The sequence below is a fragment of the Somniosus microcephalus genome, chromosome 33 (assembly GCF_052327205.1).
Source record: "Somniosus microcephalus isolate GS21.2 chromosome 33, FLI_Smic_1.0, whole genome shotgun sequence".
Lineage (NCBI taxonomy): Eukaryota > Metazoa > Chordata > Chondrichthyes > Squaliformes > Somniosidae > Somniosus > Somniosus microcephalus.
In genome coordinates this window covers 35,765,420-35,790,408 of record NC_141019.1, presented here as the reverse complement: position 1 = coordinate 35,790,408, position 24,989 = coordinate 35,765,420, and the positions used below count along the sequence as shown (strand labels likewise).

The 24,989-nt window shown below is 52.4% G+C and overlaps 1 protein-coding gene across 2 annotated transcripts in view; it reads right to left on the bottom strand.

Annotated features, from left to right (window-relative positions):
* The window catches only part of arhgap9 (Rho GTPase activating protein 9), a 109,901-nt gene that overhangs the window by 16,510 nt on the left and 68,402 nt on the right, over positions 1 to 24,989 (bottom strand). The window contains exons 7-16 of one of the 2 annotated variants that reach the window (XM_085973048.1): positions 22,804 to 22,878; positions 18,367 to 18,428; positions 16,376 to 16,463; positions 13,610 to 13,702; positions 12,725 to 12,823; positions 9,937 to 10,072; positions 7,994 to 8,107; positions 5,974 to 6,072; positions 3,539 to 3,616; positions 96 to 149 (exon numbers count right to left, since the gene is read on the bottom strand). In XM_085973048.1, coding sequence (XP_085829174.1) covers positions 96 to 149; positions 3,539 to 3,616; positions 5,974 to 6,072; positions 7,994 to 8,107; positions 9,937 to 10,072; positions 12,725 to 12,823; positions 13,610 to 13,702; positions 16,376 to 16,463; positions 18,367 to 18,428; positions 22,804 to 22,878 — 898 coding nt within the window. The remainder of the gene's footprint in view (positions 1 to 95; positions 150 to 3,538; positions 3,617 to 5,973; positions 6,073 to 7,993; positions 8,108 to 9,936; positions 10,073 to 12,724; positions 12,824 to 13,609; positions 13,703 to 16,375; positions 16,464 to 18,366; positions 18,429 to 22,803; positions 22,879 to 24,989) is intronic. The other variant, XM_085973049.1, reaches the window with a different exon arrangement.

The window sequence follows — 24,989 nt, the reverse complement described above, 5'->3', positions numbered from 1 at the left end:
GTGAGGACGAGGGGACGCGGAAGCTGCTTGCGACGCCCGGCTGGGCTACGGGAAGCGTGCGAGGGCGGTTGCGAGGCTTTTGTCTTACTCTCTACCTTGGCACAGTTCTTCGGGAAACAAGTAGCGCCCGTCGGTAGTCACTGCCCTCTCTGCAAAAGTAATGTTGAACGGAAATCTACTGAGTCGCCTTTCTCACCAAGGAGGAGGAAATACAACAAAAAGAAATCACAGAACTCGCAATGCACAGGAGGAGGCCATTCGGCCCGTCGTGCCTGTGCCGGCTCTTTGAACGAGCTCTCCAATTAGTCCCACTCTCTCCCCCTGCTCTTTCCCCCGGAGCCCTGTGAATTTTTCCCCTTCAAGTATTTATCCCATTCTCCCTTTTGAAAGTTACTATTGAATCTGCTCCCACCGCCCTTTCAGGCAGCGCGTTCCAGATCACAACAACTCGCTGCGTAAAAACATTCTCCTCATCTCCCCCTCTGGTTCGTAATTTTGAACGCCTCTATTAAATCTCCTCCTTAACCTTCTCTGCTCTAAGGAGAACAACCCCAGCTTCTCCAGTCCCTCCACATCACTGAAGTCGCTCATCCCCTGGTACCATTCTGGTCAATCTCCCCCTTAACCTTCTCTGCTCTAAGGAGAACAACCCCAGCTTCTCCAGTCTCTCCCCGTCACTGAAGTCGCTCATCCCCTGGTACCATTCTGGTCAATCTCCCACTTAACCTTCTCTGCTCTAAGGAGAACAACCCCAGCTTCTCCAGTCTCTCCACCTCACTGAAGTCCCTCATCCCCTGGTACCATTCTGGTCAGTCTCCCCCTTAACCTTCTCTGCTCTAAGGAGAACAACCCCAGCTTCTCCAGTCTCTCCACGTCACTGAAGTCCCTCATCCCCTGGTACCATTCTGGTCAATCTCCCCCTTAACCTTCTCTGCTCTAAGGAGAACAACCCCAGTTTCTCCAGTCTCTCCACGTTACTGAAGTCCCTCATCCCCTGGTACCATTCTGGTCAATCTTCTCCGCACCCTCTCCGAGGCCCCTGACATCCTCCCTAAAGTTTGCGCCGGCCAGAATTGGAGACACAATTCGCCGGCGGGGGCCGAACCAGCGATTTATGAAAAGGTTTAGCGCAACTCCCTTGCTTTCGTACTCTCTGTCATGACTCTCGTCATTCATGAAGAAATGACTCATGAAATAACATTGGGCGGCCAGCTGGTGGCGCCGTCCAAGGAGTATAAATACTCGGGCGTGGGCCCAGCTTGCTCAGGATGTTTTTGTAACCAGGAACTAGTGTCCCGTCTGCAAGCTCCGCAGACCCCGTTACGATTGGCGGGCAGCCGGGAGATCGACTTTTGTCGACACAGATCAGCATGCGGCCGTGCTTTGGCGCTGCCCCTTGTATCTGCAGTGCTGTCCGTCCTGGCTTCTGTGTGCCCTGCTCGAGCAACCCCTCGAGTGTAGAAGATTAAGGGGTAACAGGCTCGAGGGGGGCTGAATGGCCTCCTGTTCCTAATGTAACAGACTCGAGGGGGCTGAATGGCCTCCTCCTGTTCCTAATGTAACAGGCTCGAGGGGGCTGAATGGCCTCCTCCTGTTCCTAATGTAACAGGCTCGAGGGGGGCTGAATGGCCTCCTCCTGTTCCTAATGTAACAGGCTCGAGGGGGGCTGAATGGCCTCCTCCTGTTCCTAATGTAACAGGCTCGAGGGGGGCCGAATGGCCTCCTCCTGTTCCTAATGTAACAGGCTCGAGGGGGCTGAATGGCCTCCTCCTGTTCCTAATGTAACAGGCTCGAGGGGGGCTGAATGGCCTCCTCCTGTTCCTAATGTAACAGGCTCGAGGGGGGCTGAATGGCCTCCTCCTGTTCCTATGATTCTAAGATTGACTTTATAATAAGGTTCAAAAATGGTACAGGGGAGCCCCCTGGTGGCGACTGCAAGCACAGCTGCTCCTGCTCCTGTTTCTCTGGTCAGAGATCATAGCTAAAGGCGTGGACGAGTGATTCAGCCGCGGGCGGGCGGGCTGAGGCTGTGGCGGGGAGGGCCGATGTTACGGGAATATAATCCCGTTTGTGCTGCCCTCCTGTCGCAGCTGCTGTTATTGGGCGATACAGCGCAGGAGGAGGCCATTCGGCCCATCGTGCCTGTGCCGGCTCTTTGAACGAGCTCTCCAATTAGTCCCACTCCCCCCTGCTCTTTCCCCCGTAGCCCTGTGAATTTTTCCCCCTCAAGTATTTCTCCAATTCCCCTTTTGAAAGTTACTATTGAATCTGCTCCCACCGCCCTTTCAGGCAGCGCGTTCCAGATCACAACAACTCGCTGCGTAAAAACATTCTCCTCATCTCCCCCTCTGGTTCTTTGGCCGATTATCTTCAATCTGTTTAGAACGTAAGAAATAGGAGCAGGAGTCGGCCATTCGGCCCCTTGAGCCTGCTCCGCCATTCAATAAGATCGTGGCTGATCATCGACCTCAATTCCACTTTCATCTCCATATCCCTCGATTCCCCTAATCGATCGATCTCAGCCTTGAATATACTCAAAGACTCAGCCCCTCTGGGGCAGAGAATTTTCCCAATCTACTCTTATCACAACCCCTCGTAATTTTGAACGCTCAATTAAATCTACCCCTTAACCTTGTCTGCTCTAAGAGGAACAACCCCAGCTTCTCCAGTCTCTCCACGTCACTGAAGTCCCTCATCCCTGGTACCATTCTGGTCAATCTCCTCCTTAACCTTCTCTGCTCCAAGGAGAACAACCCCAGCTTCTCCAGTCTCTCCATGTAACTGAAGTCCCTCATCCCCTGGTACCATTCTGGTCAATCTCCTCCTTAACCTTCTCTGCTCTAAGGAGAACAGCCCCAGCTTCTCCAGTCTCTCCACGTCACTGAAGTCCCTCATCCCCTGGTACCATTCTGGTCAATCTCCCCCTTAACCTTCTCTGCTCTAAGGAGAACAACCCCAGCTTCTCCAGTCTCTCCACGTCACTGAAGTCCCTCATCCCTTGGTACCATTCTGGTCAATCTCCCCCTTAACCTTCTCTGCTCTAAGGAGAACAACCCCAGCTTCTCCAGTCTCTCCACGTCACTGAAGTCCCTCATCCCCTGGTACCATTCTGGTCAATCTCCCCCTTAACCTTCTCTGCTCTAAGGAGAACAGCCCCAGCTTCTCCAGTCTCTCCACGTCACTGAAGTCCCTCATCCCCTGGTACCATTCTGGTCAATCTCCTCCTTAACCTTCTCTGCTCTAAGGAGAACAACCCCAGCTTCTCCAGTCTCTCCACGTCACTGAAGTCCCTCATCCCCTGGTACCATTCTGGTCAATCTCCTCCGCACCCTCTCCAAGGCCCCTGACATCCTTCCTAAAGTGTGCAGTGCCCAGAATTGGGACACAATACACCAGCTGGGGCTGAACCAGTGATTTATAAAGGTTACTCCCTGTACACTAACGCTCTATTAACAAGCGACGGTGACGATAGATCCCCCCTCCTCACTGCTCCCCATCCCTCCCTCCCTCCCTCCGTCCTGGAAGAGACCTCACTCACCATGATCGACCACGAACCTCAGCTTCTGTATAATGGCCAGGTTTCCACTCACTCGGTAAATGCCATCTGCGTCCAGCCCTACAGGGAGCAGAGGGTGAAGACGGGGGTGTTAATTCTGGTGAGATACGAGGTGGAGGGAAAAGAGAGAGAGAGAGGGAGAGGGGAGAGAAGAGAGAGAGAGCGAGAGAGGGAAGAGAAGAGAGAGAGAGGGGAGAGAAAAGAGAGGGAGCGAGAGAGGAGAGAGAGAGAGAAAGAGAGAGGGGGGGAGAGGAAAGAGAGAGAATCATAGAAATTTAAGGCACAGAAGGAGCCCATTCGGACCATCGTGTCTGTGCCGGCCGACAAAGAGCTCTCCAGCCTAATCCCACTCTCCTGCTCTCGGTCCGTAGCCCTTTAGGTTACGGCACTTCGAGTGAATATCCAAGTACTTTTTAAATGTCATGACGGTCTCTGCCTCTCCCGCCCTTTCAGGCAGTGAGTTCCAGACCCCCACCACCCTCTGGGTGAAAAAAGTTCTCAACTCCCCTCTAATCACAGAATCACAGAAACCCCACAGTGCAGATAGAGGCCATTTCGGCCCATCGAGCCTGCACCGACACATATCCCACCCGATCCCCGTAACCCCTACACCAACACACATCCCACCCGAGCCCCGTAACCCCACGTATTTAATCCCCCTAACACTAAGGGTCAATTTATCATAGCCAATCAACCTAACCCGCACATCTTTGGACTGTGGGAGGAAACCGGAGCACCCGGAGGAAACCCACGCAGACACGGGGAGAATGTGCAAACTCCACACAGACAGTCGCCCGAGGCCGGATTCGAACCCGGGTCCCTGGCGCCGTGAGGCAACATTGCTAACCACTATGCCACCTCACACTTCTCCGGATTGAATATATATTAATGATCTACAATATATATATTAATGATCTAGACGAGGGAACTAGATGTAATATCGCCAAGTTTGCAGATGACACAAAGCCGGGTGGGCGTGTGTGCTGTGAGGAGGATGCCGAGAAACTCCAGTATGATTTGGACAGGTTGGGTGATTGGGCAGATGCAGTATAATGTGGATAAATGCGAGGTTATCCATTTTGGTGGCAAAAACAGGAAGGCAGATTATTATCTGAACGGCAATAGATTGGGAGAAGGGGAAGTGCAACGAGACCTGGGTGTCCTTGTGCACCAGTCGCTGAAGGTAAGCATGCAGGTGCAGCAGACGGTTAAGAAGGCAAATGGTATGTTGGCTTTCATAGCGAGAGGATTCGAGTACAGGAGCAAGGATGTCTTGCTGCAGTTGTACAGGACCTTGGTGAGACCGCACCTTGAGTATTGTGTGCAGTTTTGGTCGCCTTATCTGAGGAAGGATGTTCTTGCCATGGAGGGAGTGCAGCGAAGATTCACCAGGCTGATACCTGGGATGGCAGGAATGACGTACGAGGAGAGATTGGGTCGATTGGGCTTATATTTGCTGGAGTTTAGAAGAATGAGAGGGGATCTCATTGAAACTTATAAAATTCTAACAGGACTAGACAGACTAGATGCAGGAAGGATGTTCCCGATGGCGGGGGAGTCCAGAACCAGGGGTCACAGTCTAAAGATAAGGGATAAGCCATTTAGGACTGAGATGAGGAGGAATTTCTTCACCCAGAGAGTGGTGAACCTGTGGAATTCTCTACCACAGAAGGCAGTTGAGGCCAATTCATTAAATATATTCAAGAAGGAGTTAGATATATTTCTTAAGGCTAAAGGGATCAAGGGATATGGGGAGAAAGCAGGGACAGGGTACTGAATTTGGATGATCAGCCATGATCGCATTAAATGGCGGAGCAGGCTCGAGGGGCTGAATGGCCGACTCCTGCTCCTATCTTCTATGTTTCTATGTTTTCTACGAATTCCATTTGCCACTGTTCTGCCCACCTGACCAGTCCATCGATATCCTCCTGCAGTCTGCAGCTTCCTTCTTCATTATCAGCCGCATTTTTGTATCATCCGCAAACTTCTTAATCATACTTCCTACATTCAAGTCCAAATCATTGATGTGCACCACAAAAAGCAGAGGACCCAGTACTGAGCCCTGCGAAACCCCACTGGAAACAGCCTTCCAGTCACAAAACAAAGCACCCTTCGACCATTACCCTTGGTTTCCTGCCTCCGAGCCAATTTCGGATCCAACTTGCCACTTTGCCTTGGATCCCAAGTGGCTTTTACTTTCGTGGCCGTGCGGGACCTTATCAAAAAAGCCTCGCTAAAATCCAGAGAGAGGGGGGGGGAGAGGGAAAGAGCGAGAGAGAGAGAGAGAGCAGAGGGGAAAGAAAAGAGAGAAAGTAAAAGGAAAGTGAAACAGTTAAGCGAGCCTGAAATTTACAGTTAGCCCATTAGAAGGATACAGGTCTCGTTGGGGGTGGGGGGGGAGGAGAAACAGCACCCACCTCGTCTTTCCACAGCCTCGATACAGAGTCGCACGAACTTGGGAACTGTGGTTTTCTCCCGCTCGCACAGCGCGTCGAGACGACAGCCGAAGACTTGATCTTAACGGGGGTTGGGGGAAAGAGGGAGGGGGTCAGTGAAACAGGTCATGGAAACATAGAAGATAGGAGCAGGAGTCGGCCATTCGGCCCCTCGAGCCTGCTCCGCCATTCAATGAGATCATGGCTGATCATCCAAATTCAGTACCCTGTCCCTGCCTTCTCCCCATATCCCTTGATCCCTTTAGCCTTAAGAAATATATCCAACTCCTTCTTGAATATATTTAATGAATTGGCCTCAACTGCCTTCTGTGGTAGAGAATTCCACAGGTTCACCACTCTCTGGGTGAAGAAATTCTTCCTCATCTCTGTCCTAAATGGCTTACCCCTTATCCTTAGAATGTGACCCCTGGTTCTGGACTCCCCCGCCATCGGGAACATCCTTCCTGCATCTAGTCTGTCTAGTCCTGTTAGAATTTTAGAAGTTTCAATGAGATCCCCTCTCATTCTTCTAAACTCCAAGCCCAATCGACCCAACCTCTCCTCATACGTCATTCCTGCCATCCTAGGTATCAGTCTGGTGAATCTTCGCTGCACTCCCTCCATGGCAAGAACATCCTTCCTCAGATAAGGCGACCAAAACTGCACACAATACTCAAGGTGTGGTCTCACCAAGGCCCTGTACAACTGCAGCAAGACATCCTTGTTCCTGTACTCGAATCCTCTCGCTATGAAGGCCAACATACCATTTGCCTTCTTAACCGCCTGCTGCACCTGCATGCTTACCTTCAGCGACTGGTGCACAAGGACACCCAGGTCTCTTTACACTTCCCCTTCTCCCAATCTATTGCCATTCAAATAATAATCTGCCTTCCTGTTTTTGCCACCAAAGTGGATAACCTCACATTTATCCACATTATAGTGCATTTGCCATGTTTCTGCCCAATCACCCAACCTGTCCAAATCGTACTGGAGTTTCACGACATCCTCCTCACAGCATACCCTCCCACCCAGCTTTGTGTCATCTGCAAATTTGGAGATATTACATCCAATTCCCTCGTCCAGATCATTAATATATATTTAATATATATTGTGAACAGCTGGGGTCCTAGGACCGATCCTTGCAGTACCCCACTAGTCACTGCCTGCCACTCGGAAAACGACCCGTTTATTCCAACTCTTTGCTTCCTGTCTGCCAACCAGTTCTCTGTCCAAGTCAATACCTTGCCCCCAATCCCATGTGCCTTAATTTTGCACGCTAATCTCTTAAGCAGGACCTTATCGAAAGCCTTCTGAAAGTCCAAATACACCACATCCACTGGTTCTCCCTTATCTATTTTACCAGTTACATCCTCAAAAAATTCCAGTAGATTAGTCAAGCATGATTTACCTTTTGTAAATCCATGTTGACTTTGTCCGATCCTGTCACTGCTTTCCAAGTGCTCTGCTATTACATCTTTTATAATGGACTCTAGCATTTTCCCCACTACCGATGTCATGGTCTGTAATTACCCGTTTTTTCTCTACCACCTTTTTTGAATAGTGGGGTAACATTAGCTACCCTCCAATCCATGGGAACTGTTCCAGAGTCTATCGAGTTCTGGAAGGTGACCAGCAATGCATCTACTATCTCCAGGGCCACTTCATTAAGTACCCTAGGATGTAGATTATCAGGCACTGGGGATTTATCGGCCTTCAATCCCATCAATTTCCCTAACACCATTTCCCTACAAATACTGATTTCTTTCAGTTCCACCCTTTCATCAGACCCTATGTTCCCCGGCATCTCTGGGAGGTTATTTGTGTCCTCCTTTGTGAAGACAGAACCAAAATATGTATTTAGTTGGTCTACCATTTCTTTGTTCCCCATTATAAATTCCCCCGATTCTGACTGTAAGGGACCTACGCTTGACTTCACCAATCTTTTTCTCTTCACATATCTATAAAAGCTTTTACAGTACATACTGGGCTGTCTGCCGGTTACCTTTGATCAGGCCCTTTTCCTGCAGGGTCTGGAGCGGAGGTCTCCTGGTGATGAACTTCCTGATCCTGTTCTTCACCCGCTTCCTCTCGGAGCTGTCGGAGTTCATCCGCCGCACTGGCAACGGAAGCGAGAAACGGATCGTCAGTGGCGCGTCTCCGTGCGGGTTAGATATCAGCGCAGATATCTCGGAGGGTTGTAGAGGCTGGAGGAGGTTACAGAGATAGGGAGGGTTGTAGGGGGATGGAGGAGGTTACAGAGATAGGGAGGGTTGTAGGGGGCTGGAGGAGGTTACAGAGATAGGGAAGGTTGTAGGGGCTGGAGGAGGTTACAGAGATAGGGAGGGTTGTAGGGGGATGGAGGAGGTTACAGAGATAGAGAGGGTTGTAGAGGCTGGAGGAGGTTACAGAGATAGTGAGGGTTGTAGGGGGCTGGAGGAGGTTACAGAGATAGGGAGGGTTGTAGGGGCTGGAGGAGGTTACAGAGATCTCGGAGGGTTGTAGGGGTCTGGAGGAGGTTACAGAGATAGGGAGGGTTGTAGGGGGCTGGAAGAGGTTACAGAGATCTCGGAGGGTTGTAGGGGCTGGAGGAGGTTACAGAGATAGGGAGGGTTGTAGGGGGCTGGAAGAGGTTACAGAAATAGGGAGGGTTGTAGGGGGCTGGAGGAGGTTACAGAGATAGGGAGGGTTGTAGGGGCTGGAGGAGGTTACAGAGATAGGGAGGGTTGTAGGGGCTGGAAGAGGTTACAGAGATAGGGAGGGTTGTAGGGGCTGGAGGAGGTTACAGAGATAGGGAGGGTTGTAGGGGCTGGAAGAGGTTACAGAGATAGGGAGAGGTGTAGGGGCTGGAGGAGGTTACAGAGATCTCGGAGGGTTGTAGGGGGCTGGAGGAGGTTACAGAGATAGGGAGGGTTGTAGGGGGATGGAGGAGGTTACTGAGATCTCGGAGGGTTGTAGGGGCTGGAGGAGGTTACAGAGATAGGGAGGGTTGTAGGGGGCTGGAAGAGGTTACAGAAATAGGGAGGGTTGTAGGGGGCTGGAGGAGGTTACAGAGATAGGGAGGATTGTAGGACTGGAGGAGGTTACAGAGATAGGGAGGGTTGTAGGGGCTGGAGGAGGTTACAGAGATAGGGAGGGTTGTGGGGGGTGGGAGGAGGTTACAGGGATAGGGAGGGTTGTAGGGGGCTGGAGGAGGTTACAGAGATAGGGAGGGTAGTACTGAAGGAGCACCGCACTGTCAGAGGGGCAGTACTGAGGGAGCGCTGCAGTGTCGGAGGGGCGGTACTGAGGGAGCGCCACACTGTCGGAGGGGCAGTACTGAGGGAGTGCCGCACTGTCGGAGGGGCAGTGCTGAGGGAGCACTGCATTGTTGGTGGGGGCAGTACTAAGGGATCGTTGCACTGTCGGAGGGGCAGTACTGAGGGAGCGCCGCACTGTCGGTGGGGGCAGTACTGAGGGAGCGGCGCACTATCGGTGGGGGCAGTACTGAGGGAGCGCCGCACTGTCGGAGGTGCCGTCTTTCGGATGAGTCATTAAACCGAGGCCCCGTCTGCCCTCTCAGGTGGATGTAAAAGATCCCAGGGCCACTATTTCGAAGAAGAGCAGGGGGGAGTTCTCCCCGGTGTCCTGGGGCCAATATTTATCCCTCAACCAACATCACTGAAACAGATTATCCGGTCATTTATCACGTTGCTGTTTGTGGGAGCTTGCTGTGCGCAAATTGGCTGCCGCATTTCCCACATTACAACAGTGACCACACTTCAAAAAAAGTACTTCATTGGCTGTGAAGCGCTTTGGGACGTCCTGAGGTGGTGAAAGGGGCTGGAGAAATGTAAGATCTTTCCCTTCTTTAGGCACTGGAAACACTCTGAGATGCGACATGAATTTCTTTGAGGAGCTCAAGAAAGCTCTCTCTCTGCCCCACGAGGGTGCACGGGGGCAACTCACGTGAGATTCTCCTGCTCTCCTTCGGCTTGTCCCTGGCCGGGATCTCGTCCTCATCGCCGCTGCAGTCCAGCAGCTCCGTACTGGCGCTCCTCTGCAACGAGTACACCAGCGGAAAATCCAGCGGGTTCTCCCGATCCTGCTCGCGTCAGGAGGGCCAACAACAAAAAGGGACAAGTTAGGCTGATTCGGCCCATCGAGACAAGTAAAACCTTCTGACATGAATCAGTCATTCATGATAATACTGAGCAGCCTACGGGTGGCGCTGTCCAGGGAGAGTATAAATACTCGGGCACGGGCCCAGCTTGCGCAGGACATTCTTTAACAGGAACTAGTGAAGGACACAACTGTAATGATCAGTAACATGTCATCCTGGGATGGTACACTAGGTGGAGCTGTATGTATATATGAGTGGGGCTACCCACGATGCACTAAGCTACCCACAAGGCAGTAGTCAAGATGGATGCTGTACAAGTCCACGTGGCTGAATAAATGACTAGCTCCAAGCTAGCTGTTCATAATAAGAATGTCTATTTATTAATGAACATAACAACAACTAGACCTCCATGTTGTAAAACAGTTGATTAAAGCTTTGTTTAATGCTTGGACCTGGTGCCTAGTAGTTTTCTTACGTCACCTTCGTCTCTTCCCTGGGTTTTTTTTAATCCGTACGCGGGATGTGGGCGTCGCTGGCAAGGCTGGCATTTATTGCCCGTCCCTCGTTGCCCCTTGAGAAGGTGGTGGTGGTGAGCCGCCTTCTTGAACCGCTGCAGTCCCGTGCGGTGAAGGTGCTCCTGCGGTGCCGTTAGGGAGAGCGTTCCAGGATATTGACCCAGCGACGATGAAGGAACGGACGGTTATATTTCTTAAGCATGCAGGTGCAGCAGGCGGTTAAGAAGGCAAATGGTATGTTGGCCTTTGTAGCGAGAGGATTCGAGTACAGGAGCAAGGATGTCTTGCTGCAGTTGTACAGGGCCTTGGTGAGACCGCACCTGGAGTATTGTGTACAGTTCGGTCGCCTTATCTGAGGAAGGATGTTCTTGCCATGGAGGGAGTGCAGCGAAGATTCACCAGACTGATACCTGGGATGGCAGGAATGACGTATGAGGAGAGATTGGGTCGATTGGGCTTATACTCGCTGGAGTTTAGAAGAATGAGAGGGGATCTCATTGAAACTTATAAATTTCTAACAGGACAAGACAGACTAGGTGCAGGAAGGATGTTCCCGATGGCCGGGGAGTCCAGAACCAGGGGTCACAGTCTAAGGATAAGGGGTAAGCCATTTAGGACTGAGATGAGGAGGAATTTCTTTACCCAGAGAGTGGTGAACCTGTGGAATTCTCTACCACAGAAGGCAGTTGAGGCCAATTCATTAAATATATTCAAGAAGGAGTTAGATATATTTCTTGAGGCTAAGGGGATGCAGGGATATGGGGAGAAAGCAGGGACAGGGTACTGAATTTGGATGATCAGCCATGATCTCATTGAATGGCGGAGCAGGCTCGAGGGGTTGAATGGCCTCCTCCTGCTCCTATCTTCGATGTTTCTATGTCAGGATGGCATGTGTGACTCGGAGGTGGAACTTGGAGGTGGTGGTGTTCCTGTGCGCCCACTGCCCTTGTCCTTCTAGGTGGAAGAGGTCGCGGGTTTGGGAGGTGCTGCCGAAGAGGCCTTGGCGAGATGCTGCAGTGCATCTTGTAGATGGTGCACACTGCAGCCACGGTACGTGGAGGGAGGGAAGGTTTAAAGTGGTGGATGGGATTAATTTTTTAACAAAAGATATTGGATCCAGATGCAAAGATTAATTAGATTCTGTTTCCCCCCGCCGCACCCCCCCCCACCCGCCCTCACCTTTAAGAGTAACAGCCTTGTCCCCCTCCCACCGCATGTTGTTTGATTGGCACCCAGTCCATCACCATAAACAATCACTCCCTCCACAACCGGCGCACCGTGGCCGCAGTGTGTACCATCTACAAGATACTTCCCCATCAAGTATTTATCCAATTTCCCTATTGAATCTGCTCCCGCCGCCCTTTCAGGCAGCGCGTTCCAGATCACAACAACTCGCTGCGTAAAAAGCATTCTCCTCATCTCCCCCTCTGGTTCTTCTGCCGATTATCTTCAATCTGTGTCCTCTGGTTACCGACCCTCCTGCCACTGGGAACAGTTTCTCCCTCTCTACTCGATTAAAAACCCTTCATAATTCAGAACACCTCTATCAAATCGGCACCTTAACCTTCTCTGCTCTAAGGAGAATAATCCCAGCTTCTCCAGTCTCTCCATGTAACTGAAGTCCCTCATCCCCTGGAACCGTTCTGGTCAATCTCCCCCTTAACCTTCTCTGCTCTAAGGAGAACAACCCCAGCTTTCCAGCCTCTCCACGTCACTTAAGTCCCTCATCCCCTGGTACCATTCTGGTCAATCTCCCTCTTAACGTTCTCTGCTCTAAGGAGAACAACCCCAGCTTCTCCAGTCTCTCCACGTCAATGAAGTCCCTCATCCCCTGGTACCATTCTGGTCAATCGCCCCCTTAACCTTCTCTGCTCTAAGGAGAACAACCCCAGCTTCTCCAGTCTCTCCGCATCACTGAAGTCCCTCATCCCCCTGGTACCATTCTGGTAAATCTCCTCTGCACCCTCTCCAAAGCCTTCATGTCCTTCCTAAAGTGCGGTGCCCAGAATTGGACACAATTCTCCAGCCGGGGCCGAACCCAGTGTCCTGTAACGGTTCAGCGCATCTTCCTTGCTTTGGTCCTCTGTTTATAAGTCGAGAAACCGAACGGTATACTCACCAGGGTCTCGATAACGCTCTTAATGGTCTTGTACCAGTCACTAATGTAATCTTCGTCCTCAGCCTGAAGCAGGAACTCGTTCCCCGTGACTGTCCGGAGCTGTGCGGCGGGAATAAAGAACAGATTTTTATTGATTTCCGGTAAGCTGTGGGGGTGGGGGGGAGGTGCGCTCGTGTCTTGCTGCAGTTGTACAGGGCCTTGGTGAGACCACACCTTGAGTATTGTGTGCAGTTTTGGTCGCCTTATCTGAGGAAGGATGTTCTTGCCATGGAGGGAGTGCAGCGAAGATTCACCAGGCTGATACCTGGGATGGCAGGAATGACGTATGAGGAGAGATTGGGTCGATTGGGCTTGTACTCGCTGGAGTTTAGAAGAATGAGAGGGGATCTCATTGAAACTTATAAAATTCTAACAGGACTAGACAGACTAGATGCAGGAAGGATGTTCCCGATGGCGGGGGAGTCCAGAACCAGGGGTCACAGTCTGAGGATAAGGGGTAAGCCATTTAGGACAGAGATGAGGAGGAATTTCTTCACCCAGAGAGTGGTGAACTTGTGGAATTCTCTACCACACAAGGCAGTTGAGGCCAATTCATTAAATATATTCAAGAAGGAGTTGGATATATTTCTTAAGGATAAGGGGATCAAGGGATATGGGGAGAAAGCAGGGACAGGGTACTGAATTTGGATGATCAGCCATGATCTCATTAAATGGTGGAGCAGGCTCGAGGGGCCGAATGGCCTACTCCTGCTCCTATCTTCTGTGTTTCTATGTAAGACCTCTATTAGGCTAGCTTGCAAATTTCATCTTCTAAGACGGGGAACATTAACACGTTGGCAGCGATACATTATTACTCGAGCGCCGTCGGTGCCCGCGTGGCCGTACCCGGAATACGTTCTTCTTGCTAGACATCGCCGTTGTCCATTCGATCAGCGAGCCTCGCAGGTCCATGCTGCTCTCCGGCCTGTTCCCCGATTTCTGTAGGGGGGAAATTGGATAAATACTTGAAAAAATTGGCAGGGCTTGCGAGGGAACGAGTGGTGGACGGGAGGGTGCGGGACTGATTGGAGAGCTCTTTCAAAGGAGCCGGCACGGGCGCGATGGGCCGAGTGGCCTCCTCCTGTGCTATGTGAGTCTATGTTGCCACAAAAAAACTACTAGGCACTTGGTGAGGGTACTAAACAAGGCTTTAATCGACTGTTTCACAGCATGGAAGTCTAGTTATCCTTCACTAGTTCCTGTTTACAAAATGTCCCTGAGCAAGTTGGGCCCACGCCCGAGTATTTATACTCTCCCTGGACAGCGCCACCAGCAGGCCGCCCAGTATATTTCATAATTCATTTCTACATGAATGGCACAATTTATGTCAATCCTCAGCTGGAATATGGCAGAGGGTCAGAGGGGCCTTGGTGTGCATGTACATAGATCCCTGAAGGCAGCAGGACAGGCAGATAAGGTGGCTAAGAAGGCATACGGGATACTTGCCCTCATTATCCGAGGCATAGAATATAAGAGCAGGGAGGTTATGATGGAGCTGCACAAAACGCGAGTTAGGCCACAGCTGGAATACTGTGTGCAGTTCTGGTCGCCACACTATAGGAGGGATGTGATTGCATTGGAGAGGGTGCAGAGGAGATTCACCAGGATGTTACCTGGGCTGGAGCGCTTCAGCTATGAAGAGAGACTGGACAGGCTGGGGTTGTTTTCCTTGGAGCAGAGAAGGCTGAGGGGGGACCTGATTGAGGTGTACAAAATTATGAGGGGCATAGATAGGGTAGATAAAAAGGAACTTTTCCCCTTAGTAGAGGGGTCAATAACCAGGGGGCAATAGTTTCAAGGTAAGGGGCAGGAGGTTTAGAGGGGATTTGAGGAAAAACTTTTTCACCCAGAGGGTGGTTGGAATCTGGAACTCACTGCCTGAAAGGGTGGTAGAGGCAGGAACCCTCACAACATTCAAGAAGCATTTGGAAGAGCACTTGAAACGCCATAGCATACAAGGCTAGGGACCAAGTGCTGGAAAATAGGATTAGAATAGACGGGGCTTGATGGCCGGCGCGGACACGGTGGGCCGAAGGGCCTCTTTCTGTGCTGTATAACTCTATGGCTCTAAGTTGTCATAAAAAAGTATCTAGTCATGAAAATAGGTCAGAAGATCCTCAGCTGGAATATGGCAGACAATTCTGGGCACCGCATGACGTAAGAAAACTACTAGGCACTTGGTCGAAGCGTTAAACAAAGCTTTAATCAACTGTTTTACAACATGGCGGTCTAGTTGTGTCCTTCACTAGTTCCTGTTAAGAATATCCTGCGCAAGCTGGGCCCGTGCCCGAGTATTTATACTCTCCCTGGACAGCGTCACCCGCAGGCCGCTCAGTTGATTCATGTCACCGCACATCAGGGAGGATGTCCGGGCCTTAGAAAGGGTGCAGAGGAGGTTTACACCAGGAGGTGACCAGGGAATGAGGGGGGGCTTCAGTTATGAGGCGAGGTTGGAAAAGTTGGGACTGCTCTCCGTGGAACAGAGAAGGTGAAGAGGTGACCCAATGGAGGGTTTTCAAGATGATGAGGGGTTTTGATGGAATAGAGAGAGCGAGGAAAAACTATTCCCCCTCTGGCGAGTACAAAGGGATCTGGGGGTCCTGGTGCATGAAACACAGAAGGTTAGTATGCAGGTACAGCAGGTGATCAGGAAGGCCAATGGAATCTTGGCTTTTATTGCAAGGGGGATGGAGTATAAAAACAGGGAAGTCTTGCTTCAGTTATACAGGGTACTGGTGAGGCCACACCTGGAACACTGCGTGCAGTTTTGGTTTCCATATTTAAGAAAAGATATACTTGCTCTCGAGGCAGTTCAGAGAAGGTTCACTCGGTTGATTCCGGAGATGAGGGGGTTGACGTATGAGGAAAGGTTGAGTAGGTTGGGCCTCTACTCATTGGAGTTCAGAAGAATGAGAGGCGATCTTATCGAAACATATAAGAGTGTGAGGGGGCTTGATCGGGTGGATGCGGGGAGGATGTTTCCACTGATGGGTGAGACGAGAACTAGGGGGCATAATCTTAGAATAAGGGGCTGCCCTTTCAAAACTGAGATGAGGAGAAACTTCTTCACTCAGAGGGTAGTAAATCTATGGAATTTGCTACCCCAGAGAGCTGTGGAAGCTGCGACATTAAATAAATTTAAAACGGAGATAGACAGTTTCCTAGCAGATAAGGGAATTAGGGGTTACGGGGAGAGGGCAGGGAAGTGGACGTGAGTCTAGGTTCGGATCAGCCATGATCCTATTGAATGGCGGAGCAGGCCCGAGGGGCCGTATGGCCTACTCCTGCTCCTACTTCTTATGTTCTTACGAGTGGGTCAATAGCCAGAGGATTCGAAATCATTGGTAGAAGATCGAGAGGGGGGAGACGAGGAGAAATGTTTTCACTCCGAGAGTTGTTGGGATCGGGGACGCCCGACCTGAGAAGGTGGTGGAAGCTGATACCATCAGTAATTTTTGAAAGGGAGTTGGACGGGTGCCTGAGGAGGAACTGACAGGGTTATGGTCAAAAAGCGGGGTGTGTGGGAGCAATCGGGACTCTGTTTTTTATAAAAGTAATCCGTTTTCATCAATGGGATGCGGGACGCAGGCAGCGGGACTCCGATCAACCCACCTTGGTACTCGCAGCTGGGGCCTTGCCCTCTTTGTAAAAAGCCAGGCTGTTCCCCGCCAGCACCACCCACGAGCTGCTCCAATTCTTCCTGAGGAAAGAGACACACAACCGCACGTCAATGTGGCGGGGGGGGGGGGGGAAGCCACTGGCGAGCTCGTACTGCAGCCTCTGCCAGCAGATCAACGCTCCGAATCTCCCGCTGACGGGGTCGGTTGGGTAAGCGCTGGTCCCCAGGAGGGAAAAGGGATAAGGGAAAAAGAGAGGGAAAGAAGGAAAGAAAGGAAGAAAGAAAGAATGAACGAGAAGGAGTGAAAGAAAGAACAAGAAAGAAAGAGGAGAGAAAGACAGAGACAGAGAACGAAAAACGGAATGAAAGAAATCACAAAGAAAAATCTCGCATTTCTCCAGCGCCTTTCCCCACCTCAGGACGTCCCAAAGCACTTCACAGCCAATGAAGTACTTTTTTTGAAGTGTGGTCACTGTTGTAATGTAGGAAAGGCGTCAGCCAATTTGCGCACAGCAAGCTCCCACAAACAGCAATGTGATCAAATGACCAGATCATCTGTTTTAGTGATGGTGGTTGAGGGATAAATACTGGCCCCAGGACACAAGCCCCAGTACTGCCCCTCCGACAGTGCGGCGCTCCCTCAGTACCGCCCCTCCGACAGTGCGGCGCTCCCTCAGTACTGCCCCTCCAACAGTGCGGCGCTCCCTCAGTACCGCCCCTCCGACAGTGTGGCGCTCCCTCAGTACTGCCCCTCCGACAGTGCGGCGCTCCCTCAGTACTGCCCCTCCGACAGTGCGGCGCTCCCTCAGTACCGCCCGTCCGACAGTGCGGCGCTCCCTCAGTACCGCCCCACCGACAGTGCGGCGCTCCCTCAGTACTGCCCCTCCAACAGTGCGGCGCTCCCTCAGTACCGCCCCTCCGACAGTGCGGCGCCCCCTCAGTACCGTCCCTCCGACAGTGGGGCGCTCCCTCAGTACCGCCCCTCCGACGGTGCGGCGCTCCCTCAGTACTGCCCCTCTGACAGTGCGGCGCTCCCTCAGTACCGCCCCTCCGACAGTGCGGCGCTCCCTCAGTACTGCCGCTCCGACAGTGCGGCGCTCCCTCAGTACTGCCCCTCCGACAGTGCGGCTCTCCCTCAGTACTGCCCCTCGGACAGTGCGGCGCTCCCTCAGTACCGCCCCTCCGACAGTGCGACGCTCCCTCAGTACTGCCCCTCCGACAGTGCGGCGCTCCCTCAGTACTGCCCCTCCGACAGTGCGGCGCTCCCTCAGTACTGCCCCTCCGACAGTGCGGCTCTCCCTCAGTACTGCCCCTCGGACAGTGCGGCGCTCCCTCAGTACCGCCCCTCCGACAGTGCGGCGCTCCCTCAGTACTGCCCCTCCGACAGTGCGGCGCTCCCTCAGCACTGCCCCTCCGACAGTGCGGCGCTCCCTCAGTACTGCCCCTCCTACAGTGCGGCACTCCCTCAGTACCGCCCCTCCGACAGTGCGGCGCTCCCTCAGTACTACCCCTCCAACAGTGCGGCGCTCCCTCAGTACTGCCCCTCCTACAGTGCGGCGCACCCTCAGTACCGCCCCTCCGACAGTGCGGCGCTCCCTCAGTACTACCCCTCCGACAGTGCGGCGCTCCCTCAGTACCGCGCTCCCTCAGTACCGCCCCTCCGACAGTGCGGCGCTCCCTCAGTACTGCCCCTGCGATAGTGCAGTACTGTCACTGGGAGTGTCAGCCCGGCGAATGTGCTACCAACGGAGCCACAGCGGAAACAGGGTGTGGGGGAAATGAAGGAAAGCAATATTTTGTAATTTAAAACCGCTGCCATTTCTTAAATTTGGCAAAACGGGGAAATTCCTTTTCCAGGCGAGACAGCAAGCGGCTGGGGGGGAGCAAACGTTTTCCTGGGAGGTTGTCTCGGAGACGTGATTGGGACCCGGATACTCGCGACCGTTCACTCCCGGGTAAGCACAGAATCAGAGGCAGCACCTACTTTAGCTTCCGCCCTCCTTCCGCAATCTTGGTCTTGTTGAGAGGGCCGGCCTTTTCCGTCGTCTGCATGACAAGAGAAAGGCCCGATTATGCAGGGCACTTGAAACGATTAACAGGCAACACATTCCCTTCAGATGCTGACCCTTACAACGATAACAACAGCTCCCATTTGCAGTAACGCCTTGAAGTGTAGAGGCAGCTCCACTCTGTATCTAACCAGTGCTGTATCTGCCCCGGGAGTGATTGATGCGGACAGTGCAGAGGGGCTTTGCTCTGTATCTAACCCGTGCTGTACCTGCCCTGGGAGTGTTTGATGGGACAGTGTAGAGGGAGCTTTACTCTGTATCTAACCCCGTGCTGTACCTGCCCTGGGAGTGTTTGATGGGACAGTGTAGAGGGAGCTTTACTCTGTATCTAACCCCGTGCTGTACCTGCCCTGGGAGTGTTTGATGGGACAGTGTAGAGGGAGCTTTACTCTGTATCTAACCCCGTGCTGTACCTGCCCTGGGAGTGTTTGATGGGACAGTGTAGAGGGAGCTTTACTCTGTATCTAACCCATGCTGTACCTGCCCTGAGAGTGTTTGATGGGACAGTGTAGAGGGAGCTTTACTCTGTATCTAACCCATGCTGTACCTGCCCTGGGAGTGTTCGATGGGACAGTGTACAGGGAGCTTTACTCTGTATCTAACCTGTGCTGTACCTGCCCTGGGAGTGTTTGATAGGACAGTGTTGAGGGAGCTTTACTCTGTATCTAACCCCGTGCTGTACCTGCCCTGGGAGTGTTTGATGGGACAGTGTAGAGGGAGCTTTACTCTGTATCTAACCCCGTGCTGTACCTTCCCTGTGAGTGTTTGATGGGACAGTGTAGAGGGAGCTTTACTCTGTATCTAACCCGTGCTGTACCTGCCCTGGGAGTGTTTGATGGGGACAGTGTAGAGGGAGCTTTACTCTGTATCTAACCCATGCTGTACCTGCCCTGGGAGTGTTTGATGGGACAGTGTAGAGGGAGCTTTACTCTGTATCTAACCCCGTGCTGTACCTGCCCTGGGAGTGTTTGATGGGACAGTGTAGAGGGAGTTTTACTCTGTATCTAACCCGTGCTGTACCTGCCCTGGGAGTGTTTGATGGGACAGTGTAGAGGGAGCTTTACTCTGTATCTAACCCGTGCTGTACCTGCCCTGGGAGTGTTTGATGGGACAGTGTAGAGGGAGCTTTACTCTGTATCTAACCCCATGCTGTACCTGCCCTGGGAGTGTTTGATGGGACAGTGTAGAGGGAGCTTTACTCTGTATCTAACCTCGTGCTGTACCTGCCCTGGGAGTGTTTGATGGGACAGTGTAGAGGGAGCTTTACTCTGTACCTAACCCGTGCTGTACCTGCCCTGGGAGTGTTTGATGGGACAGTGTAGAGGGAGCTTTACTCTGTATCTAACCCCGTGCTGTACCTGCCCTAGGAGTGTTTGATGGGACAGTGTAGAGGGAGCTTTACTCTGTATCTAACCCGTGCTGTACCTGCCCTGGGAGTGCTTGATGGGACAGTGTAGAGGGAGCTTTACTCTGTATCTAACCCCGTGCTGTACCTTCCCTGTGAGTGTTTGATGGGGACACTGTAGAGGGAGCTTTACTCTGTATCTAACCCCGTGCTGTACCTGCCCTGGGAGTGTTTGATGGGACAGTGTAGAGGGAGCTTTACTCTGTATCTAACCCCGTGCTGTACCTGCCCTGGGAGTGTTTGATGGGACAGTGTAGAGGGAGCTTTACTCTGTATCTAACCCATGCTGTACCTGCCCTGGGAGTGTTCGATGGGACAGTGTACAGGGAGCTTTACTCTGTATCTAACCTGTGCTGTACCTGCCCTGGGAGTGTTTGATAGGACAGTGTTGAGGGAGCTTTACTCTGTATCTAACCCCGTGCTGTACCTGCCCTGGGAGTCTTTGATGGGACAGTGTAGAGGGAGCTTTACTCTGTATCTAACCCCGTGCTGTACCTTCCCTGTGAGTGTTTGATGGGACAGTGTAGAGGGAGCTTTACTCTGTATCTAACCCGTGCTGTACCTGCCCTGGGAGTGTTTGATGGGGACAGTGTAGAGGGAGCTTTACTCTGTATCTAACCCATGCTGTACCTGCCCTGGGAGTGTTTGATGGGACAGTGTAGAGGGAGCTTTACTCTGTATCTAACCCCGTGCTGTACCTGCCCTGGGAGTGTTTGATGGGACAGTGTAGAGGGAGTTTTACTCTGTATCTAACCCGTGCTGTACCTGCCCTGGGAGTGTTTGATGGGACAGTGTAGAGGGAACTTTACTCTGTATCTAACCCGTGCTGTACCTGCCCTGGGAGTGTTTGATGGGACAGTGTAGAGGGAGCTTTACTCTGTATCTAACCCCATGCTGTACCTGCCCTGGGAGTGTTTGATGGGACAGTGTAGAGGGAGCTTTACTCTGTATCTAACCTCGTGCTGTACCTGCCCTGGGAGTGTTTGATGGGACAGTGTAGAGGGAGCTTTACTCTGTACCTAACCCGTGCTGTACCTGCCCTGGGAGTGTTTGATGGGACAGTGTAGAGGGAGCTTTACTCTGTATCTAACCCCGTGCTGTACCTGCCCTAGGAGTGTTTGATGGGACAGTGTAGAGGGAGCTTTACTCTGTATCTAACCCGTGCTGTACCTGCCCTGGGAGTGTTTGATGGGACAGTGTAGAGGGAGCTTTACTCTGTATCTAACCCGTGCTGTACCTGCCCTGGGAGTGTTTGATGGGACAATGTAGAGGGAGCTTTACTCTGTATCTAACCCGTGTTGTACCTGCCCTGGGAGTGTTTGATGGGACAGTGTAGAGGGAGCTTTACTCTGTATCTAACCCGTGCTGTACCTGCCCTGGGAGTGTTTGATGGGACAGTGTAGAGGGAGCTTTACTCTGTATCTAACCCCGTGCTGTACCTGCCCTGGGAGTGTTTGATGGGACAGTGTAGAGGGAGCTTTACTCTGTATCTAACCCGTGCTGTACCTGTCCTGGGAGAGTTTGATGGGGACAGTGTACAGGGAGCTTTACTCTGTATCTAACCCGTGCTGTACCTGCCCTGGGAGTGTTTGATGGGACAGTGTAGAGGGAGCTTTACTCTGTATCTAACCCGTGCTGTACCTGCACTGGGAGTGTTTGATGGGACAGTGTAGAGGGAGCTTTACTCTGTATCTAACCCCGTGCTGTATCTGCCCTGGGAGTGTTTGATGGGACAGTGTAGAGGGAGCTTTACTCTGTATCTAACCCGTGCTGTACCTGACCTGGGAGTGTTTGATGGGACAGTGTAGAGGGAGCCTTACTCTGTATCTAACCCCGTGCTGTACCTGCCCTGGGAGTGTTTGATGGGACAGTGTAGAGGGAGCTTTACTCTGTATCTAACCCATGCTGTACCTGCCCTGGGAGTGTTTGATGGGACAGTGTAGAGGGAGCTTTACTCTGTATCTAACCAGTGCTGTATCTGCCCTGGGAGTGTTTGATGGGACAGTGTGGAGGGAGCTTTACTCTGCATCTAACCCCGTGCTGTACCTGCCCTGGGAGTGATGATGGGACAGTGTAGAGGGAGATTTACTCTGCATCTAACCCCGTGCTGTACCTGCCCGGGGAGTGTTTGATGGGACAGTGTAGAGGGAGCTTTACTCTGTATCTAACCCATGCTGTACCTGCCCTGGGAGTGTTTGATGGGACAGTGTAGAGGGAGCTTTACTCTGTATCTAACCCCGTGCTGTACCTGCCCTGGGAGTGTTTGATGGGGGCAGTGTAGAGGGAGCTTTACTCTGTATCTAACCCCATGCTGTACCTGCCCTGGGAGTGTTTGATGGGACAGTGCAGAGGGAGCTTTACTCTGTATCTAACCACTGGTCCCACCGCTTCATTGACGGGACCTGGAATCTGAGCCATGTCACTGGGAGGCTGGTTGGTCTCCCCCCTTCACCCTAGATCACCATGCAAGCCACCGTCCTAATAGATAGGATGGTCCCTGCCGCGGATCAGCAGGAAGGTTATGGTTGAAAACTTTATGGGCCCCGCCTGAGGTTTGGCAATGGCCAAGCTGAACCCCCGAGTTCACCGAGCGGGGTGACGGAGTGCGTTTCCCCCGTTATCATCAGCAGTCCCATATCAGTTGACATGAATCAGTCATTCATGAAAGACTTATGAAATAATAATGAGTGGCCTACGGGTGGCGCTGTCCAGGGAGAGTATAAATACTCAGGCACGGGCCCAGCTTGCGCAGGACATTCTTAAACAGGAACTAGTGAAGGACGCAACTAGACTTCCATGTTGTCAAACAGTTGATTAAAGCTTTGTTTAACGCTTAGACCAAGTGCCTTGTAGTTTTCTTACGTCATCAGGCGAGCGAAATCTCCGGTCGGCTTTGCGCAGAGAGACCGCGCTGTCTGAAAGCTAACGAGGAAGGAAAGATACTTACGGGAGAGGTTGCAGGCGAGCCGACATTCATGCTGACAGAGAAGGAATGGTGCAAAAGGTTCCTCCAAGGCGTTACCTACAGGAGGGGGGAGAAAAAAAAACTTTGGGAAAATGTAATTGGACAGATACTTCAGACAGAAAAATTCACAGGGCTCTGGGATAGAGAAGGTGCGGCGGGGGGGGAGGGGGAAGAGTTGAATTCATTGGATAGCTCTTTCAAAGAGCAGGCACTTGGTACGATGGGTCATATGGCCTCCCTTCTGTGCTGTATAATTCTATTAAGAGGTCCATAGGAACAGGAGGAGGTCGTTCTCAGCCCCTTGAGCAAGCCCCGCCATTCAATTAGATCATGGCTGAGCTGCAACTGAACTCCAATTACCTGCCTTTGCTCCTGTGTCCCTTTCCACCATCGACAAGGCACAAGTCAGGAGTGTGATGGAATACTCTGCACTTGCCTGGATGAGTGCAGCTCCGACAACACTCGAGAAGCTCGACGCCATCCAGGACAAAGCAGCCCCGCTTGATTGGCACCCCATCCACCACCTTAAACATTCACTCCCTCCACCACCGGCGCACCGTGGCTGCAGTGTGCACCATCTACAAGATGCACTGCAGCAACTCGCCAAGGCTTCTTCAGCAGCACCTCCCAAACCTCTTCCACCTAGAAGGACAAGGGCAGTGGACGCATGGGAACACCACCACCTCCAAGTTGCCCTCCGAGTCATGCACACCATTCGGATTTGGAAATATATCGGCCGTTCCTTCATCGTCACTGGGTCAAAATCCTGGAACTCCCTCCCTAACAGCGCTGTGGGAGCACCTTCACCACACGGGACTGCAGCGGTTCAAGAAGGCGGCTCACCACCACCTTCTCCAGGGGAGACTAGGGATGGGCAATAAATGCTGGCCTTGCCAGCGACGCCCACATCCCATGAACAAATAAAAAACACACTTGCCCAACCAATATCCATCCTGAAAGCTCCAACCGCCACTGCCCCAATGGTCTGCTCACTGCCGAGTATGTGGTCAAGACAATCCTTCGACCAGAGGCCCTGCCTCAGGCCGCGGATGAGTCGATTACCGTTGTGCGGAAGCCCAAACCGTTAGCCCGCTGTGGTAAACCACTGTTTGTATTCCACTGTGTACATGCCTGGGCTGACTCCTCCCACGAGTCCAGGTATAAAGGTGACTGCTCCACAGTCCCTCTGTATTCTGGACCGGTCGACCACTCGAGGCACACCTTCATTCTCTTGTTAATAAAAGCCTGTTAGTTACTCGCTTAATCTCAGTCTTTTGAGTTATTGATAGCGCATCAATTTTATTAACAAGATTTTTATAATGGAGAAGATCCTCACACCAGCATGCCTAGACTTAGACCATTGGGAGGCGGACGCATCCGCCAAGTTTACTCACTGGCTGAGGTGCTTTGAAAAATTCCTGATCGCCTCCGCTGCAACGGTCAAATCGGACGAGGGCAAACTGGATGTCCTGACCTCCAAAGTGAACCACCGAGTGTACTCGGTCATCCAGGACGCGACCTCGTACGCGGATGCTATCAAGCTCCTCAAGGACCAGTACACGCGCCCAGTGAACGAAGTGTACGCCAGGCACCTTCTGGGGAGTCGTAAACAACAACCTGGGGAATCGACCGAGGAATACCTTCAGGCACTGTCTGTGCTTGGCCGGGCCTGTGGTTGTAAGGATGTAAAGGCCGCCGTGTACACAGAGGAACTTATCCGGGACGCTTTTGTAGCGGGCCACAGGTCCAATTACACCCGACAGCGACTGTTGGAGCAGAGTGACCTCGACCTCAACAAGGCCTCTGAACTCGCACTATCATTGGATGCAGCCTACCGGGGCATGGATGCCTACTCCTCTGCACCGTGGACGCCGCGGGGAACGACAGCCTGGGACACGGTAGGACCGTCTCATAGCGCCGTGCCACCTCAGCCACATCCCAGCAACGGCCCAACTACCGCAGCAGTGTCCCAAGGCCAGACAGCAGTGCCCCAAGGCCAGAAATGCTACTTCTGTGGCCAGGCCAAACACCCCAGAGCGCGCTGCCCGGCGAAAAATGCGATCTGCTCGGGCTGCGGGAAGAAGGGACACTACGCCAGCGTCTGCAGGGCCAAAGCCACCCCGAACCCCAGCAGCGCCGCGTGTGGGCCGTGCGGGCCGCCATCTTGG